General features: G+C 38.8%; 2 protein-coding genes across 5 annotated transcripts in view; one reads left to right on the plus strand and one right to left on the minus strand.

Moving 5' to 3' along the window:
- The window catches only part of MORC4 (MORC family CW-type zinc finger 4), a 737,287-nt gene that overhangs the window by 226,955 nt on the left and 489,421 nt on the right, over positions 1 to 20,911 (plus strand). The gene's annotated exons all lie outside the window — the stretch shown is intronic.
- Positions 1 to 20,911, minus strand: part of TBC1D8B (TBC1 domain family member 8B) — an 85,814-nt gene that overhangs the window by 19,104 nt on the left and 45,799 nt on the right. For 3 of the 4 annotated variants that reach the window (XM_084870439.1, XM_084870438.1, XM_084870440.1), the window contains exons 11-17: positions 7,758 to 7,875; positions 6,392 to 6,677; positions 5,335 to 5,464; positions 4,710 to 4,808; positions 1,790 to 1,858; positions 1,376 to 1,616; positions 388 to 453 (exon numbers count right to left, since the gene is read on the minus strand). In XM_084870439.1, coding sequence (XP_084726565.1) covers positions 388 to 453; positions 1,376 to 1,616; positions 1,790 to 1,858; positions 4,710 to 4,808; positions 5,335 to 5,464; positions 6,392 to 6,677; positions 7,758 to 7,875 — 1,009 coding nt within the window. Of the gene's footprint in view, positions 1 to 387; positions 454 to 1,375; positions 1,617 to 1,789; positions 1,859 to 4,709; positions 4,809 to 5,334; positions 5,465 to 6,391; positions 6,678 to 7,757; positions 7,876 to 20,911 lie in introns of those variants that run through there. The other variant, XR_014793741.1, reaches the window with a different exon arrangement.

Consider the following 20,911-nt stretch of genomic DNA (forward strand, 5'->3'; position numbering starts at 1 on the left):
AGTAAAAATACTGGTAGTATTATCCATGGGCCACAATAAAGGAATAACCTTATATACTGAATACTGCTATTTGTTAAAATGAAATTATATCTGTAATTATACTTGTTAAAAGGGAGTCAATTACTAAACATCATTAAAGATGTTAAACTCACTGAAACCAGTTTGGCTCAGTGGATAGAGCGTTGGCCTGTGGACTGAAGGGTCCAGATTTGATTCCAGTCAGGGGCATGTACCTTGGTTGCGGGCACATCCCTGGTAGGGGGTGTGCAGGAGGCAGCTGATTGATGTTTCTCTCTCATTGATGTTTCTAACTCTCCATCCCTCTCCTTTCCACTCTGTAAAAAATCAATAAGATATATTAAAAATAAAAAGATGTTAAACTCTTACCTGGAGGAATATGCAGCTTAAAAAGTAGTTTAAGCTTCTCAGTAAAACTTCCATTGTACATTATGTCTGTTCAATAAAATTTAATTGCAAATAGTCACATATTCAAATGACATTTAATCAATTCCAGCAATGCAGATTAAGATACAGATATTAGTCAAGAATTAAAATTCAGAAACCTTCTATTACTTAAGCTAACAGTTAAATAAACACCTAGTCAGCTAGATTCTCTCCTTCTGGTGTGTAACCAAAATCCTCTTTATCAAGGGATAAAATGCTCTTCTGCTGATCTCCCTTCCCCAAAATTTGTTTTTTTCTTTTCCATGGGGCCTATGCCTCATTTGAGGAGAAAATTCTTCAAGGGACAATCCCTGACAAGAAAGCATGCTGGAGTGTTGTAAAAGAAAGGAATGATAAAACTAGTAGCCTATCTCTAGGTACATGTTTGTTGGATGTTTCTCTACTACTTCCTTAGCTATGTGGTTGGATTTTTACTGAAGGAGAAAGTTCTCTTCATGTTAACTGTTAAAACATCCATATCTAACAATTTGCTTTTTTTGAAGGATAGGGACAAAATAAGACCAATACACTCAGACTTAGCAAAAAACACAGAAAAAAAGTCCAGTAATTGCTAAAGCTGGAGACAATATAGCTCCAGCTGATAAAAATCTGACTAAAGCTCATCTAGTGTGGCTCAGTGGTTGAACATTGACCTATGAACCAGGAGGTCATGGCTCAATTCCTGGTCAGGGCACATGCTTGGGTTGCAGGCCTGATCCCTAGTGTGGGGCGGTGCAGGAGGCAGCTGATCAATGTGTCTCTCTCAACATTGATGTTTCTATCTATCTCTCCCTCTCCCTTCTTCTCTGAAATCAGTAGAAATATTTTTTTTAAAATCTGACTAAATTAGCAGTAATAGGTAGTACAAATATTTTTTGGGGATCCCTTTATTTTTTGCTTGAAAAGAGAAAATTATTCGACATTATCTTACCAATTGCAGAAGAGAATTCTTTGAAGTTGATAAGGCAGTCAGAGTTTTCATCCAACAATCGGAATGTCCATAAAGCTAGTGAGTCTCTGTTTGCAGAAGGAGCCCAGGGACTCAACAAGTGGTATAACACTCGGAACTGCTGGCAATCAATCTGATACTGTTCTAAATATGGCAAACTGGGGTCATGGTGCTTCAATACTGGACAACTCAAACACCAATAATAAGAAAAAAACAGCTCTTTCTATTAAAAACAAATAAAAAAGGCAAGTCATTAAATCAGCAAAAGTAATTTTATAAGTTTTGTCCTTTTAATCATGCTTACTAAAATAAAGATAAAAATATTTAAGAGTAGTTGTGGTAAAAAAATATATATATATAATACAAGAATATTATTTTTCATTTAAAGAACAGTACCTTAAAGATGATATAAAGTTCATCCAATTCATGAAGGCTCAATTTCACATCTTGTGATACAACACGTAACTTTAAAAAGATTAAAAGCAATTTAGAATTTAACACGTCAGTATAAAAATTCTTTTTGAAACCATTTAGAAATCTCCCTCTGCCAGAGTAAAATATTTTCCTTCCAACTTTTAAAAGGAATGACAAATGTAAATGCACCTAGTTTGCCCTTTAAAAAGGTTGTACATAGAAAACAGTTGAATTCTACTCTGATAAGTCCAAAAAATATGAGTCAGTAACTTGGCCATTTAATAAAGCAATATAAACAAACCCACAGCTTTTACATACAGAGCAATAAACAAATTGGAAAATATAAAGGAAAAAATGTATCATTTATATTGGCAACAAAACCATCAAAAGCAAAGGAGTAGATAAACCCAACAAGAAACATATAAGACCTATTTGGTGAAAACTATAAATACTTACTAAGGACATTTAAAAAGACACCATTAAAATAAATACAATATTAAAAGCTTTAAAATATTTTATTAATTTCAGAGAGGAAGGGAGAGGGAGAGATAGAAACATCAATGATGAAAGAGAATCATTGATCAGCTGCCTTCTGCACGCTCCACACTGGGGATCAAGCCTGCAACTTGGGCATGTGCCCTGTCCAGGAATTGAAGCATGACCTCCTGGTTCACAAACTGATGCTCAACCACTGAGCCACACCAACCAGGCCCATTTTTTAATTGGATTGTTTGTTTTTCTTTTGTTGAGTTATATGAGTCCTTTATATATTTTTGAAATTAACCCCTTATCAGATCTATCACTGGCAAATATGTTCTCCCATACAGTGGGTCCCCTTTTTATTTTGATGCTAGTTTCTTTTGCTGTGCAGAAATTTATATTGTCAATAAATCAACAAACAAGTTCTGGTGAGGATATGGAGAAAAAGGAATCCTAGTACACTGTTGATGGGAATGCAGACTGGTACAACCAATATAGAAAACAATGTGGAGTTTCCTCGAAAAGTAAAAAATTAGAACTGTCATTTGACCCAGTGATCCCACTTCTAGGAATATATCCTAAGATGCATGAAACACCAATCAGAAAGAATATATGCACCCTATGTTCATAGCAGCATTATTTACAATACCCAAGACCTGGAAATAGCTTCAGTGCCCATCAGTAGAAGAACAGATAAAAAAAAGCTATGGTACATTTACACAATGGAATACTATAAACTGTAATAAAAGAAAGATCTATTACACTTTGAGACAACATGGAGGGACCTGAAGAATATTATGCTTAGCCAAATAAGATAGAGAAAGACAGGTATCACATGATCTCATTTAGATGTGGAATCTAATGAACAAAATAAACTTAACAAAAAAATAGATCCAGAGGCATGGAAGCATGCAACAGACTGACTAACCTCAGAGGGAAGAGGGTGGAAAGGTGGGAAGAGATTAACCAAAGAATTTATCGTATCTAATAAAGGGGGAATATGAAAATCATCATGCTGTTACAAAGATGGTGGTGCCCATAGCCACACAAGATGGTGGTGCCCAGTTCCATCAGCCCCACCAGAGTCCCCCAGTCCTTTCAGCTCCTTGGGAGGAGGGGGAGCAGGCGTGTGGTGTGGCCGGACCCGCCCTCAGCCCCCCAGCCTCTCAGGGCTGGGCTGAGTCGCAGGCAAGGCTTGGATGGTAGCTGCCCAGCTGACGCCCAAGGCATGGGCAAGCTTTGGATGTCGGCTGCTCAGCCGCCTAGGGCCGGCCCAAAGCACAGGGAAGCCTTGGATGTCTATTTCCCAGCCAACACCTAAGGCATAGGCCAGCCTCAGATGTCAGTTGCCCAGACAACACCTGAGGTGCAGGTAAGTCTTGGATGTCGGCTGCCCAACCACCAAGGGCAGGCCCAAGGTGCAGGCAAGCCTCAAAGCTCAGGTAACCAGGGCTAGCCGAGGCTTGCACTGCCAGCAGTGGCAGTAGCAGAGGTATGATGGGATCGCCTTCCCCTGACTGCTTCCTGCCCCTGAGGGCTCCCATACTGTGAGAGGGGGCAGGCCGGGCTGAATTTTCATGCATCCGGCCTCTAGTATGCATATATGCATAACCCATGGACACGGACAATAGTGTAGTGAAGGCCTGGGGAGGGGGCAGAAGTGGGAAGAATGGGGTCCAAAAAAGGGGAGACGTCTATAATACTTTCAACAACAAAGATAATTTTTAAAAAGATATATGGGGCTTTAAAGTCAAATAAATTTTAAACTATCCTTAAAAATTAGAGTATTTAAAAATACTGTTTTAGACATTTCCCCCTTTATCTTAGTATTCAAGATAATAATATACATTAGCAGCAATGACTACTATGTAGATCAGCTGTTCTTATTGACAAAGCACATCACAAATATGCTTTGTTTAAATGCCTATATCATAGTATTCATTGCTGAAGGTCAAATAACACAAAACATGTTAGTGGAACCAAAATAATGAACTGAGTGAAAAAGGTGAAGAGATTGAAAAGTACAGATTAGTAGTTACAAAATAGTCATGGGGATGTAAAGTACAGTATAGGGAATACAGTCAATATTGCTGTAATTACTATAAATGGGTACTGTAAATATTGGGGGAAACATTTTATAAAGTATATGATTGTCTAACTACTATGCTGTACACCTAAAACAAATATAAATAATATTAAATATAAATTGTGATTGAATAAAATACAGAAAGCAATTCCCCCCAAAAGAAAATAACTTATTTCCTCTCAAAAATTTATAATAAACTAAGTTGTAGCAAGAATCTACCTAAAAACTTTAGTTTGTCACTTTTTTTTTTACATAGAATGATAATTTTTAAAAGGAAATTGAAGAAAAAAATGGTCACTCTAACTGGTATCCCCCCATTGTGTGGTGGTTACTTACCACATTCTGCTTTGTTGTTTCCTCTAGAGTCTGTATCACATACAACCTATTTCGACAGCGCATGCTGTGTATATCTTCACAACAAATATTACCATATTTCTGCAAGAAACATGATTTTGGTAAATACTCATTAATAATAAACATCCACTTCTCTTACAACTGAATTTCATCAGATTCAATTTCTAGAGGCTTTCGTTCTATTTCTAGCTATTTTCTTAACTTGTTCAGTGATTATGCAAATTTTCACCTCCACATTTCATTTTCTCTACATATTCACTGGAGAAAATTCCATCTACTATGTGTCAAGAATAAGTACAAGAACATTAGTAAAATTCTTAGTATCTAAGAAGAGAATAATTTTCTGCTTTTTATACAGTGACAGATATTTAAAAGTGATAATTATTTTTGAAAGCAAGTGATAACTTCATTTAATGAAAAGCAAATGGAAGTGGAGGCTACATGACCTAGGAACAGTTCACAGAATTCATTGTTAAAGTGAAGTCATATTTTAAAATTATATCTTTACTTGTATTATTACCTTACTCAATATACCACTAGAGATATAACTATAGTATCAATTATTTTAAATATGCTAAGTAATTATATAGTTATATTAAAAACTTACCTCATTTGACTCTCTAATCAAATCTGTAATATCCACTCTAATATGACTGCTTTTTTCATCACTCACATTTGAACCCTGCTGAACACTTGAAGGCAATGGACTATCCTTATTAGTGATACTGTCAAAGAACCTATCCAAAAGTGATAGTAATACAAGAATTAGTAGAAGTAAAATACTGAGAAATGACAGCTAAACTCTCCATAGTCAGTCAGAGGTTAATGTCAACTGAAAGGACAAGGGACAGTTTTATGAAGAAGTAAAATTTGAAGGTGGTTTGGAATTAGGAAGACAGGTGAATGGGGAATGGGATGGGGAAGTAATTATTTCAGAGGTGGGGAGTAGAGCATGATGGAAACAAACAGGCTCAGAGTAGTCTGAGAGTACTAAGAAAATACAATAGCCCAGTAAGGATATGTAGAGGAATGTAAGGAGAAATAAGTTAAGAATAGGTACATCGAAGCCTTAACATAGTGAGTTCTAAATGTTAGAGTGAGGTAGTTATAATTCATGGGTACATAATGGGATTTGGTGGACCATTACAACAGTTACCCAATGAAATATTCATTCATTTAACATATACTTACCTAGTGTATATGCAAACACACACATATACACACACACACATATACACACATACCCTCCACAGTGTTTTAACATAAAACAGCATTCATAGAAAAGACAATAGGAAAACAAAGTTCAGTCTACCATTTAGAAAACAGAACATTTTCCTCACTGGATATTTAACATTATCAACTACCCATTCCCCTTCAAATTACTTTTACCCAGTGACACTTGATAGTTTAAATTGGGACTATGAAAATCTCAGAATAATGAATCAACAATATTAGTGGCTTACTTCAAAGTGATTTACTTTTGTTATATTCTAAGTGGAAATAGTGGAGTGAATTTTAGGCGTAGCTTTCTCATTCAACTGGCTATGTGACTCTGGGCAAATTGCTTCAAGTTTTTAGACTTAGGTTCCTCACCTACAAAGTAAATTAAACAACATAATCTCTAAGGGGCTATCTAGATTTAAAGGTTATGGTTCTTATAGTACCTGTTTAAAGTTGTCACGGCTTCAGCATCATCTTTACATGCCAGCAGTTTGTCTAAATTATAGTCAAGTATTGCCAATCCCAGTTGTAAAATGGCCTTTATTCCATCGTAGAAGAAACAGTCCACCACATTCACTGCACTTTCAATGGGTAGTACACTGATAAAAAGGGTGAGGAACCATGAAAGAGAAACTGAAGAAAAGAATGTCATATCGGTCATGTGTTCTGTTAGCTGGGGAAGATGATCCCTGATAAGTTCTTCAAAGACCGCCTGATCTACCAAGGCACCTGAAGGACATAAAAATAAGTTTAAAAATGAACACCTTTCAAAAGGATTTGTTACCAATACTTCCCACTTCTATTAGTATGCTATTAAACCTAAGTTTTCTTCCTTAAATTATGAATTTCTTCAGTGCCTTTTCTACATTTTACAAATCTCTTTATCTGTTAATAGTGTCTTTTATTAAGAAGCACTTGAGAAACTCAATTCAAATTCATTTGAACAATTATTTAATGAATTGTTACCATGCATAGAAACCTGTAATACACCAATTAATGAAATGGTCTCCTTCAATAAGCTTAATATCTAGTGGAATTTAAGATAAATACACAAATAATTAAAATGAAAGACCATACAATCAATGATATAGCCATGATTCTGAAGGTTTATGAGGGTACAAGGGAGAGACCATCTATGGTTTTACGGCATGGGAATCATAGATCTATAAATATTTGATTACTGAAGAAAATATTACAAAATTAAGAAACCAAGAACTTGGTCTTTCTTTCAAACCTTTCAAATATGTATACAATTCATATAAATGTGGAGATTTTTAAGCTGTCTAAAACCTCTTATCAAGAAACTATTAAAAATTATACAGTAGCTCTTGATGCGACCCACAGGTTGAGAACCGCTAGCAGGGTTGCCTAAGACCATCGAAAAACACAGATATTTACATTACAATTCATTAACAGTAGCAAAATTATAGTTATGAAGTAGCAACGAAAATAATTTTATGGTTGGGGGTCACCACGACATGAGGGTCACGGCATTAAAAAGGTTGAGAACCACTGCTTTAGATAATTATTTTAGTAATACAGAGAAAGTGAACTTAAGATTTCTATTTTATTAAGAAATAGACCAGATACTTTTTTTTAAAGCAACATATTAATCTTCCCAATTATTATTAGTGCAAAAAGGTCTTTACTTGAGCATGTCTGTGAATGTGACATATTCATATTGCTTGCATTCTGTATACTCTAAAACTTAATTGATCTGTTCTTGCATTTAATAATTGGATAGACAAGAGGCATATAAATTGTTTAGAAAAGAAATATGTGGTTTTTCATGTATTTTTTGTTTTTTACCAATGATTCGACGATTAAAATAATCAGGCAACATTCGTTCACATACAGCAACCAAAAGCCAAAATGCTTCTTCTTCTTTTGCATACAGAAGCAACACTGAAGTCAAAATGTTCATTGCCTGAAATTCATAGAGAAATAAAAAATAGTCATTTAGATGATCCATTCATTTAAACTACTTTTCAAAAAAAACCCTGTATTGATAAGTTTCAATGAATAAATAGGATTGATATGTAATCCTATGGGTACTCAACCTATTATGAATGAGTTTGTAGCAGAGAGTGCTAGCTATCAACCATAATTCATACCCCCTTCTTCCATAGTGTCCATACTCAGCAACACAACATTCTGCAGACTTCTTGGTAAATAGGTTTGACCAAGAGACAAGATCCTCCAATAGAATGCAGGTGAGACATCAAAATTACAACTAAATTAAAGAAAAACCATCATTCAGAACCATCTGAAATCTGGCTTAATGGAGATCATACAACTAGGGAATTAAAAAAAAGACACATCGAGATTGGTAGGAGGCATTGAGACACGGAATGGGATGGTCCAACACCCAGGTGTGTTGGATAAAAACTGGGAGGGATATCTCAGCGGCAGAGATGCCCCCTGAGGTGTAAGGGGTTCTAGACCCACACTAGACCCTGAACCCAAGGTTCCAGTGCCAGGAAGAGAATCCCCACATCTTTTGGCTGTAAAAATAGCAATGGGGATTGAGGCTGAGGGAGACAGAGGGCTGCTGAGTCTCAGCTAGTTCCTCTTAAAGGGCCTTGTGCACAGACTTAATTGGACTCACTCCCTTTGAGCTCCAGCACTGGGCAGCAACTTAAAATGCTGGTATGGCTCAGTGGCTGAATGTTGACTAATTGCTGGTTTGATTCCTGGTGAGGGCAAATGCCTGGGTTGCAAGCTTGATCTCCAGTAGGGGGTGTGAAGGAGGTAGCCAATCAATGTTTCTCATCAATATTTCTCTCTCTCTCTCTTGCCCTTCCTCTCTCTCTCAAATAAATAAAAATATAATTTTTAAAAAAGGAATCCAAGACATACGAGTAAGAAGTGGATTGTTTGACATCAAGGCAAGAGCTGGGGAGGAGGTACAGCTTTCCCAGACAGAGGTGCTTGCAGAGGCCACTGCTGCTTTGATGAGCCTCCACCCTTATAGAGCCAGTAGACGGGCACCATATCTGAGTCTCCATAAATCTGGATCACACTTTTTGCCCCACCCTGATAATTCTCTGATGCCCCACCCACCCAACTTTCCAGCCCACCAAAGGGGTTTCTAGTATTTTTTTCCATACAAATGGCCTGTCTTGGCTCATGCTTCAGATTTGCCTACCAGTAAAATCTTTCAAACAAGCAAGCATATGGTCTTGGTGTGCCCCCCATATCTATTGCTAAATGGCCCCAGGACTGGCACTAGTAGCAGTTGGCCCTGGTTTGCAGCTTGGCCTCACCTAGGCACCTCTAAGCCTAGCACAATGGCAAGCATTTGCTAATTGCTTTGCAGCTCACGTGGGTGGCCTTGGGCAGAACACAGACAGAAGCTGAACTTAGCCTGTACTTGCTTAGAGGCCCCAGAGCCCACACCCAGTGGACAGCTTCAGAACACACTGAAGAGCCACACAACCACCTCCATAAGTGATACACTCAAGGGGTGAACTCAGCGGCCACTAGAGCCCAGCTGAAGTAATCCCTGCTCTATGGGGTGAGTCCCTGCAGATCTGATCCTCTAAGGTAGTAAGCAGTCAGTGGTTGCAGGCAGTCCTTACAACTAATTGGCCAAGAGGTAAATCCCCAACCCCACTGACATACCAACAGCCATCAAGACTCAACTACAACATGAGGGTATATACAGCCCACAGGGGCGCACGCCTTGAATAATCAGCTTGAGTGTTTGGGAAGGCTGTGCTACTAGACCGGGCAAAACCCCTACCACATCAGGCCACTCTGCCAAGCTTGGGAGACAAAGCACCACTACCTAATGAAAGAAACAACCACAGGGGGGCTACCAAAATGAGACAAAGAAACATATTCCAAATGAAAAAAGAACAAAACTCCAGAAAAAGAAGCAAACAGAGACAAGCAATCCATCAGATACAGAGTTCAAAACACTGGTTATAAGGATGCTCAATAAACTAAGAACTTCAATAGCATAAAAAAGGAGAAGTCAGAAATGAAGGATACACTAACTGAAATAAAGAATAATTTATAGGGAATTAACAGTTGAGTACATGAAACTGAGAATCAAATCAGCTATTTGGAATATAAGGAAGCAAAACATGCCCAATCAGAACAGCAAAAAGAAAAATGAGTAAGAGACAACCAAGATGGCAGCATAGGTAAAAGCCTAAACTTGCTGACACATACAACCACATTAAAACTACAACTAAAAGACAAAATGAATACTATCCAGAACCACAGGAAGTCTGGCTGAGTGGAAATTCTACAACTAGTGGAGAACAGTGTGGAGTTTCCTCAAAAAACTGAAAATGGAACTCCCATTTGACCCAGTAATCCCACTTCTAGGAATATATCCCAAGAAACTAGAAACACCAATCAGAAAGGATATATGCACCCCTATGTTCATAGCAGCACAATCTACAATAGCCAGAATTTGGAAACAGCCTAAGTGTCCGTCAGCAGATGATTGGATCCAAAAACTTTGGTACATCTACACAATGGAATACTATGCGGCCATAAAAAATAAGGAATTCTCATCATTTGCAGCAAACTGGATGGAACTGGAGAACATCATGCTGAGTGAAATAAGCCAATCAATGAAAGAGAAACACCACATGACCTCACTCATTTGTGGATAACAAAGAGCATTATAAACTGATGAACCAAAAGATAGATATAGAGACAGTAAATCAACAAGTAGACTGTCAAATTACAGCGGGGAGGGGAGGAAGATCTGGGGGAGATAATAGATCAACCGAAGGACTTTTATACATGCATATAAGTATAACCAATGGACACAAAACTCTGGGGAGGGAGGGGATGTGTGGGAGGGAGGGTGGGGGGCAAAAAAAAAAAAAAATCAATAAAATATATTAAAAAAAAAAAAAAAAAAAATTCTACAACTAGAGGGAAAGAGAAAAGCACAATGGGTCCGGTAGGAGGTGCGGAGGTATGGAAGTTTGGAGGTATGGAGAGGCACACAAAAGGGGCTGGCAACTGGGCATGTTGGTGTCTTTTTCAGTCAGGAGGGAGATACAAGCTCCCAACTGCTATGAACTGCACTTTCAGGAGAGACTCTGGGGACCCAGACTTATACTGAGAGAAAATGGACTGTCTGGCATTGGGATAGAATGTGAGGGTGGCTTTCTCTCAGAGATGCTTGCAGCAATCATTGTTCCAGAACTGTGATGCAGGACACAGAGAACTGGGGGCCTCTTCGTGGCAGGGCTGATGGGTAACCAATGCTGTTTTCTCTGCCCTGGTGATTCCCTGAGACCCGGCCCCACCCAATTTACAACCTCATCCAAGCTGTGCACAGAGGCTTTTGCATATGAATGGCGGCCTTTTGCAATCTAAAACCTAACAAACTGCAGCTGTGTCAGAGAACCCCAGAACTTCCAAAAGAAGGCCCAAGGCTGGAAAACAGCTTGCATTGCTTCACAGCTGGGCCTCATCTGGGCAACTCTAAACCCTAAACAAAGAAGAAAAATCTGCAGATATCTCTTTATCTGCTGCTGGGCGGCCTCAGGCAGTGGCTGACTTTGCACCTTCTTGGAGATCCAGGAGCCAGTGTACCCAGTGGTCAGAGAGAGACCATCCAAATTACAACTCTTCACATCCATAAGAGACACACTCAGGGACAGATTCAGTGAGCACCAAAGCCCCAGTGAAGCAAGTTATAAGGGTGTCTCCTACACAGAAGTTCTCCATTGTAGACAAAACTGGTCCTCACAGCCAATTGGCCTGAAGGTTAATTCCACCCAATGATACGAACAGTAATCAAGGCTAACCTACAACAAGACTGTGCACACAGCCCACAAAGGGGTGCACCAAGAGTGTCCACCTCAGGTAATTAGGGAGGTTGAACCACTGGGCCCTATAGGACACCTAGCACATTAAGCCACTCTATCAACACAGGGAGGCAGCCAAGATGTGAAGACAAAGAAACAGGTCACAAATGAAAGAAATGGAGGAAATCAAACTATTGGATATAGAGTTCAAAACCATGTTTATAGGATTACTCAAGAATCTTCTAGAAACCTCTGAGAAATATAGGGAGACCCTCAAGGATATGAAAAAAACAAAAAAAAAAAATTAGAAATGAAGCATACACTGACTGAAATAAAGAATAATATACAGAGATCCAACAGCAGACTTGATCCCAAGAATCAAGTCAAAGTTGAAATACAAAGAAGCAAAGGACACCAATGCAGAAAAAAGAATCTAAAAATATGAAAATAGTGCAAGGAGCCTCTGGGACAACTTCAAGTATACCAACATCCAAATTATAGGGGTGCCAGAAGAAGAGAGAGAGCAAGATAATGAAAACCTATTTGAAGAAACAGTGACCAAAAACTTCCCCCACCTGGTGAAAGAAATAGACTTACAAGTCCAGGAAGCACACAGAACCCCAAACAAAAGGAATCCAAAGAGGACCACACCAAGACACATCATAATTAAAATGCCAAGGGCAAAAGGCAAAGAGAGAATATTAAAAGCAGCAAGAGAAAAAGTTAGTTACCTACAAGGGAGTACCCATACAACTCTCAGCTGATTTCTCAATAGAAACTATGCAGGCCAGAAGGGAGTGGCAAGAAATATTCAAAGTGATGAATAGCAAGAACCTACAATCAAGACTACTCTACCCAGCAAAGCTATCATTTAGAATTGAAGGTCAGATAAAGAGCTTCACAGATAACAAAAAGCTAAAGGAGTTCGTCACCACCAAACCAGTATTATATGACATGCTGAAGGGTATTCTTTAAGAAGAGGAAGAAAAAAAAGGTAAAGACAAACATTATGAACAACAAAGTGACAACAAATACATATCTATCAACAAGTAAATCTAAAAGTCAAGTGAATGAAAAATCTGATGAACAGAATAAACTGGTGAATAGAACAGAATTAGAGGCATAGAAAGGGAGTGAACTGACAATTCTCAGGGGGGGATGGTGTGTAGAGGATGTGGGAAAAGACTGGACAAAAATCGTACACCTATGGACGAGGGCAGTGGGGGGCAGACAAAGGCAGGGCGTGGGGTGGGAATGGGGTGGAGGGGAGCTATAGGGGAACAAACAGGAACAACTGTAATAATCTAAACAATAAAGTTTTATTTTAAAAAAGAAAATGGAATAAAAAATAAGTATAGTGTAAGGACTCTGTGGGATAACTTCAAGAGTACCAAATTACACACCATGGAGGTGCTGAAAAGAGAAGAGAGCAAGAAATTAAAAACCCATTTGAAAAAATAATGGCAGAAAACTTCCCTAATTTGGTGAAGGAAATATACATACAAGTCCAAGAATCACAGAACCCAAAAAAGATGAACCCAAAGAGACCCACACCAAGACTCATCTAATTAAAATACAAAAGTTTAAAGACAAAGAAAGAATCCTAAAACCAGCAAGAGAAAAGCAGTTTATTACCTATAAGGGAGCTCCAATAAAAATTCCAGCTGACATCTCAACAGAAATGTTGCAGGCCAGAAGGAATTGCATGAAATTTTCAAAGTGATGAAAAGCAAGGGCTTACAACCAAGATTACTCTACCAAGCAATACTATCATTTGGAATTCAAGGACAGATAATGAGCTTCCTAGATAATAAAAAACTAAAGGGGTTCATCACCAGTAAACCAGAATTATATGAAAGATTAAAGGGTCTTTAAGAAAAAAAAGATAAAAATATGAGTGATAAAATGGCAATGAAGACATATCTATCAAGAGTTGAATAGAAAAAACAAATTATAGAAACACTCAAAACAGAAACAGACTCATAGATACAGAGAAAATTTTGATGGCTGCCAGATGGGAGGGGTTTTGGGGGGATGGATGGAAAAAAGTGAAAGGATTAAGAAGTACAAATTGGGAGATTCCAAGATAGCAGCCGGGAGGAGAGAGTATGAGTGATAGCAGGACAAAAAGGAGACTTGTGGATGTGGTGTGTGTGTGTGTGTGTGTGTGTGTGTGTGTGTATGTGTGTGTGACTGAAGGACAGCTAGATCTCGCAGGACCTTTGGAGGCTACGGGAATGGGCTCACATAGCCCGGCAGCCTCTGCAATGGCTATAATCAATCCTGGAGCACCAGATCTGCCACAGAGGCAGTGACATATTGAAGGAGAGAGCTGCTGTGACTGTGAGCCCAGCCTCACCTCCACCCAGGGGCCCTCAGACACCATCTGGACAGGGACCTGCTGCCTCGGCTGCTGACCCAGGGACACTAGGATTCCAGTCTGCCCAGCTAAGGGCTATTATGAGTTCCAGAGTGTGCTCCCCTCCTGCCAGATAGACACTTTTAGCCCAGGACACTGCAGCCATTCCAGCACCTTTGTGAGCAGTAGCTGCCAGCACCCACGACCACCCAACCCACCACAAATCCCACCGCTGCAGCCACAAGACTCGCATGACTTGACAATTAGATTCTTCAGTGAGAGCAAAAATGGGGAGACAGAAGAACCATCACCAAAGGAAGGAAGAGGAATCAAAAGAAGAGGAACTAAATGAAACTGAGGCATGCAATATGTCAGAAAAAATTCATAATAAGGGTCATACAGTTCATAAACCAGATGAAAAAAAATCAACAACCTATGTAAGAATCAGGAAGAAATAAAAAGTGATATAGCTACAATAAAAAAAAAAAACACTATGGAAGCTTTCAACAGTAGACTAGAAGAAGTGGAGGATCGAATTAGCAAATTAGAAGACAGGGAAGCAAAACACACCCAATCTGAACTGCAATTAGAGGGGAAAAATCAAAAGAGAGGAGAGCCTGAGGGAGCTTTAAGATAACATAAAATGAAGCAACATATGTATAATAGGGGTTCCAGAATGAGAAGAGGAGGAGCAAGGGTTAGAAAACATATTTGAAGAAATAATGTCAAAAAACTTCCCTGATTTAGGGTAGAAAAGTCACTAAAGCAGAGTCCCAAACAAGATGAAACCCAAAAGACCCACACCAAGACACACCATAATTATAATGGCAAATGTTAACAACAAAGAGAGAATCTTAAAGGCTGCAAGAGAGAGACAGAAGTGATCTCCCATTAGATTATCAAATAATTTCTCAACAGAAACAAATCAGGCCATAAAGGAATGGAAGGAAGTAAAAAAAAGTGATGCAAAGCAAGGGACTGAATCCAAGAATACTCTATCTAGCAAGGCTATGATGGAAAATTGAAGGGAAAATCAGGAGTTTCACAGACAAAAAAAAATCCTAAGGGAGCTTATCATTACAAAGCCAGTAATGCAAGAAATGCTAAAGGGACTGTTGTAAATAGAAGACATAAAAAGGGGATGGGAAAAAATGATGAGAAACCAAGATGGCGGCAAAGGTAAATGTCTAACTGCAGCCACACACACTTTCAAAATATACAACTGAAATACAAATTGGACATCATCCAGAACTAGAGGAAAGTTGACTGACAGGAAATTCTACAACTAGAAAGAAAGAGAAAACCAGAAGGAAAATCAGAGGAGCTGAAAAAGCCTAAGGTACGGAGACACGGTGCGCACGTGGGGAGAGGAAAGGGCCGGAGAGGAGGGGCGGCTGAGTGTCTGGTTGGCATTCCCTAGCTGGAAGGAGATAAAAGGCTCCAGACTGATCTGAGCCCCTGTTCGGACTGCACTGAACCCCAGTTCTGGGTGAGACCCTGGGGACCCAGGCACATACAGAGGGATTCTAAGCAGTAAGGCAGAAACTCTGGGGAGCAGCAAAAAGCAGAGCACTGGAGTCACGCACATTGTGCGCAGAGGACAGAATGTTGACTGTGCCGCTGGATTGCCCTAGTGGGAAGGAGACAAAAGCTCCGGACTGTGCTGAGCCCTAGTTCTGACTGCACTGAACCCAAGTTCTAGACCAGATCCTGGGGACCCAAGCTCATACGGAGGGAATCTGGGCTGTAAGGCGGAAACTCAGGGGAGCGGCGAAAGGAAGTCCTGGAGGCATGCATATTGTGGGCAGAGGATGGACTGTTGACTGTGCCACTGGATTGCCCTAGCAGGAAGTAGACAAAAGCTCTGGACTGCACTGGACCCCACTTCCAACTGCACTGAACCCCAGTTCCGGGCTCATGGGGGGAGAGACTAGACTGTCTGGTAGTGGGCGAAACTCGAGGGCACCTTTCTCTCAGAGGTGCTTCAGCGAGTACCAAAGCAGCAAGTACCAAAGGACACTAAGAAACACTGAGACTCAGGAACCTCATAGGGTGGGGCTGACAGAAAGCCAAGGCTGTAGGCTCCACCTTGAAACTCCGCCCCATCCAAGCTGAGCATAGAGGCTCTTGAATAAGGCTGTCTCCCAGCATAGACACAGCTGATCCTCACAGCCAATTGGCCTGGAGGTCAATTCCTCCCAGTGATACCAACAACAATTAAGACTTAACTACAAAAGGCTGTACACACAGTCCACAAAGGGGTACACCAAGATAACTGGGAGGCTGACCCACTGAACCATAATAGGACACCTTAACACACAAAGCCACACTGCCAACTCAGGAAAGCAGCAAAAATGCCGAGACAAGGAAACAGATCACAAACGAAAGAAATGGAGGACAAGAAGCGACTGGATATAGAGTTCAAAACCACGCTTATAAGGTTTTTCAAGAATTTCCTAGAAAAGGCCGATAAAATAAATGAGACCTATGAGGATATGAAAAGGGATCAACTAGAAATAAAGAATACATTGTCTGAAGTAAAAAATATTATACAGAGTCCTAAAAACAGAATGGAAGATCACAAGAATCAAGTCAAAGAGTTGGAACACAAAGAGCCAGAGGACACTCCTCCACAGAAGCAAGAAGACAAGAGAATTCAGAAAGTTGAAGATAGTGTAAGAAACCTCTGGGACAACGTCAAGCGAACCAACATCAGAATTATGGGGGTCCCAGAAGATGAGAGAGAGCAAGATACCGAAAACATATTGAAAGAAATAGTGACAGAAAACTTCCCCCACCTGGGGAAAGAGATAGACTTACAAGTCCAGGAAGCGCACAGAACCCCAAGCAAATGGAACCCCATGAGGACCACACCAAGACACATCATAATTAAAATTCCAAGAGCAAAAGACAAAGAGAGAATATTAAAAGCAACAAGAGCAAAGCAGGTAGTTACCTATAAAGGAGCACCCATACGATTGTCAGCTGATTTCTCAACAGAAACCATGCAGGCCAGACAGGAATGGCAAGAAATATTCAAGGTGATAAACAGCCAAAAATACTCTACCCAGCAAAGCTATCACTCAGAATCGAAGGCCAGATAAAGAGCTTCACAAATTCAAAAAAGCTAAAGGAGTTCATCACCACCAAACCAGAATCATATGAATTGCTGAAAGGGGTTCTTTAGGAAGAGAAAGAAAATAAAGATAAAAATTATGAACAAATATGTAACTATCAACAAGTGAATCTAAAAACCAAGGAAATTAAAAAACCTGATGAACAATATTAACTGGTGAATATAATAGAATCAGAGGTATGGAAGGGGAGTAGACTGAAGATTCCTGGGGAAAAGAGGATTGGGGGTGCGGGAAGAGACTGAACATAAACTGTGCACCTATGGATGAGGACAATGGGGGGTGGGGAAAGAGCAGAGGGTGGGGTGGGAACCTGGTGGAGGGGGGAAAATATGAGGAACTTTTGTAATAATATGAACAATAAAGATTTATTTTAAAAAAAGCGGGGAATGGAAGCGGGGACAGAAGTAATACAGGCAAAAAAAATAAAAAATGACTACAAACAAGTACCTATCAATAATAACTTTAAACGTAAATGGCCTAAATATTCTATTCAAAAGACATCAAGTGGCTGAATGTATAAGAAACCATGACCCATATATATGGTGTAAACAAGAGAAACACCTCATAAAAAGAGAATCACACAGACTGAGAGTGAAGGGATGAAAAAATATCTTTCAGGCAAATGAAAAAAAAAAAAAAAGCTGGGGTAGCAATACTTATATGTGACAAAATAGAACTTGAAGTGAAGTCCATAACAAAAGATAAGGAAGGGCACTTCATAATACTAAAGGAATTGATACAAAAAGAGGATATAATGCTGGTAAACATATATGCACCCAATACAGGAGCACCCAAGTACATAAAAGAAACTTATGGAAAATATCAAGGAAGAGACTGAGAGCAATACAATCATAGTAGGAGACTTTTATACCCCACTGACATCACTGGATAAGTCCTCTAGACAAAAAATCAGAAAAGAAACAGCAATCCTAAATGACTCACTAGATCAGATGGAGTTAATTGACATCTTCAGAACATTTCACCCCAAAGCCACAGAATATACATTCTTCTCAAGTGCACATGATACATTTTCAAAGATAGACCACATAATGGGTCACAGGCAAAGTCAACCCAAATCCAAGAAGACTGAAATCATATCAAGCATTTTCTCAGATCACAATGGCATAATATTAGAAATAAACTACAATAAAAACAATCAAAATAATTCTAACATTCGGAGGCTAAATAGTATGCTATTAAACAATGATTGGGTTTCCAAAGAGATCAAAGAATAAATTTAAAATATCCTGGAAACAAATGACAATGAAAACAGAACATTCCAAAACCTATGAGACACAGTGAAAGCAGTCCTGAGACATATAGACAAAGGGAACAGATGAGGCCTACCCAAAAAAAAAAAAAAAAGGAAAAAAATTATGTAAATCTACAACTTTAAAGAGTTTGAAAGAGAGTAACAATAAAAGCCCAGAGTGGCCGAAAACGGTTTGGCTCAGTGGTAGGGTGTCGGTCTGCGGACTGAAGGGTCCCAGGTTCGATTCCGGTCAGGGGCATGTACATTGGTTGCGGGCACATCCCCGGTGGGGGGTGTGCAAGAGGCAGCTGGTCGATGTTTCTCTCTCATCGATGTTTTTCTCTCATCGACGTTTCTAGCTATCTTTTTCCCTTCCCTCTCTTTAAAAAAATCAATAAAATATGTTTAAAAAAAAAAAAAAAGCCCAGAGTGAACAGAAGGAAGGAGATAATAAAGATAAGAGCAGAAACAAATGAAATAGAAAAAAAAAAAAAAAAAGATCACGGAAACCAAGAGCTGGTTCTTTGAAAGGATAAAAGATTGATGAAACTCTAGCCATACTCACCAAGAAGCAAAAAGAAAGTACCCAAATAAACAAAATCAGAAATGAAAGAGGGGAAATAACAACAGACACCACAGAAATATAAATCACTGCAAAAAATAAAATGAACCACTCTATTCCAACAAACTAAACAACCCAGAGGATATGGACATATTCCTAGAAAAATACGACCTTCCAAAACTCAATCAAGAACAATAAAAAAGTCTCAACAGGCTGATAACTAAGGTGGAAATTGAAGCAGTCATCAAAAAACATTCAGCAAACAAAAGCCCAGGGTCAGATGGCTTCACAGGGGAGTTTTACCAAACATTCAAAGAAGAATTAAAACCTATCCTTCTCACACTATTGCAAAAAATTCAAGAGCAAGGAAGACTTCAAAGCTCTTTCTATGAAGCCAGCATTACCATAATCACAAAACCAGATAAAGACACTACAAAGAAAGAGAATTACAAGCCAATATCCGTGATGAACACAGATGCTAAAATACTCAACAAAATTCTAGCACATCGGATTCAGTATTACATTTAGAAAGATCATACACCATGATGAAATGGGATTTATTCCAAGGATGCAAGGCTGGTACAATGTCTGCAAATCAATAAACGTGATACATCACATAAACAAATTGAGAGACACAAATCATATAATCATATCAATTGATGTAAAAAAGCATTTGACAAAACCCAACATACTTTCCTGATAAAAACTCTCAGCAAAGGGGAAATAGAGGGATCAAACCTCAAGATAATAAAAGCCTTAAATGACAAACTTATAGCCAACATCATAATCAATGGGAAAAAACTAAAACCATTTCTCCTAAGAACAGGAACAAGACAGGGATGCCAACTCTCACCACTCCTGTTCGACATATTACTGGAAGTGCTAGTCACAGGAATCAGATAAGAAGAAATAAAAGGCATCCAAATTGGGGGGGGGGGGGGTAAAATTATCATTATTCCCAGATGACATCATATTGTACAAAGAAAATTTAAAAACTCCATAAAAAAAAAACTACTGAAATTAATAAATGAATTGGGCAATGTAGCAGGATACAAAACTAATACCCAGAAATCTATGGCCTTTTTATACACCAATAATGAACTCACAGAAAGAGAAACTAAAAAAAAAAAAACCAACCCCATTTACCATTGCACCAAAAACTACTATACCTAGGAATAAATTTAACCTAGGAGGTAAAGGACCTGTACTCAGAAAATTACATTAATTGGTAGAATCAACATCATTACAATGTCCATACTATCCAAAGCAATCTATGGATTCAATGCAACCCCGTTAAAATACCAACAGCATACTTCAAAAATCTAGAATGCACTCTCCAAAAATTCACCTGGAATAAAATAAATAAATAAATAAATAAATAAATAAATAAATAAATAAAAGACCCCGAATAGCTGCAGCAATCTTGAGAAAGAAGAACAAAGTTGGAGGTATCACAATACCAGTTATCAGCCTATACTACAAAGCCACTGTTCTCAAAACTGCCTGGTACTGGCATAAAAACAGACATATAGACTAATGGAACAAAACAGAAAACCCAGAAATCAACCCAAGCCATTATGCTCAATTAATATTTGACAAAGGAGGCAGGAGCACACAATGGAGTCAAGACAGGCCTTTCAATAAATGGTGTTGGGGAAATTGGATACATGCAAAAAATGAAGCTATACTACCAACTTACACCATACACAAAAACAAACTCAAAATGGATTAAGGACTTAAATGTAAGACGAATCTTAGAAGAAGCCATAGGCAGCAAAGTAGCAAACATTTGTCATAGCAATATGAATCTATACAGCTCCTAGGGCAATGGAAACTAAAAAGAAAATAAACAATGGGACTACATCAAAAT

Source organism: Pipistrellus hanaki (assembly GCF_964339955.1).
Source record: "Pipistrellus hanaki genome assembly, chromosome: X".
Taxonomy (NCBI): domain Eukaryota; kingdom Metazoa; phylum Chordata; class Mammalia; order Chiroptera; family Vespertilionidae; genus Pipistrellus; species Pipistrellus hanaki.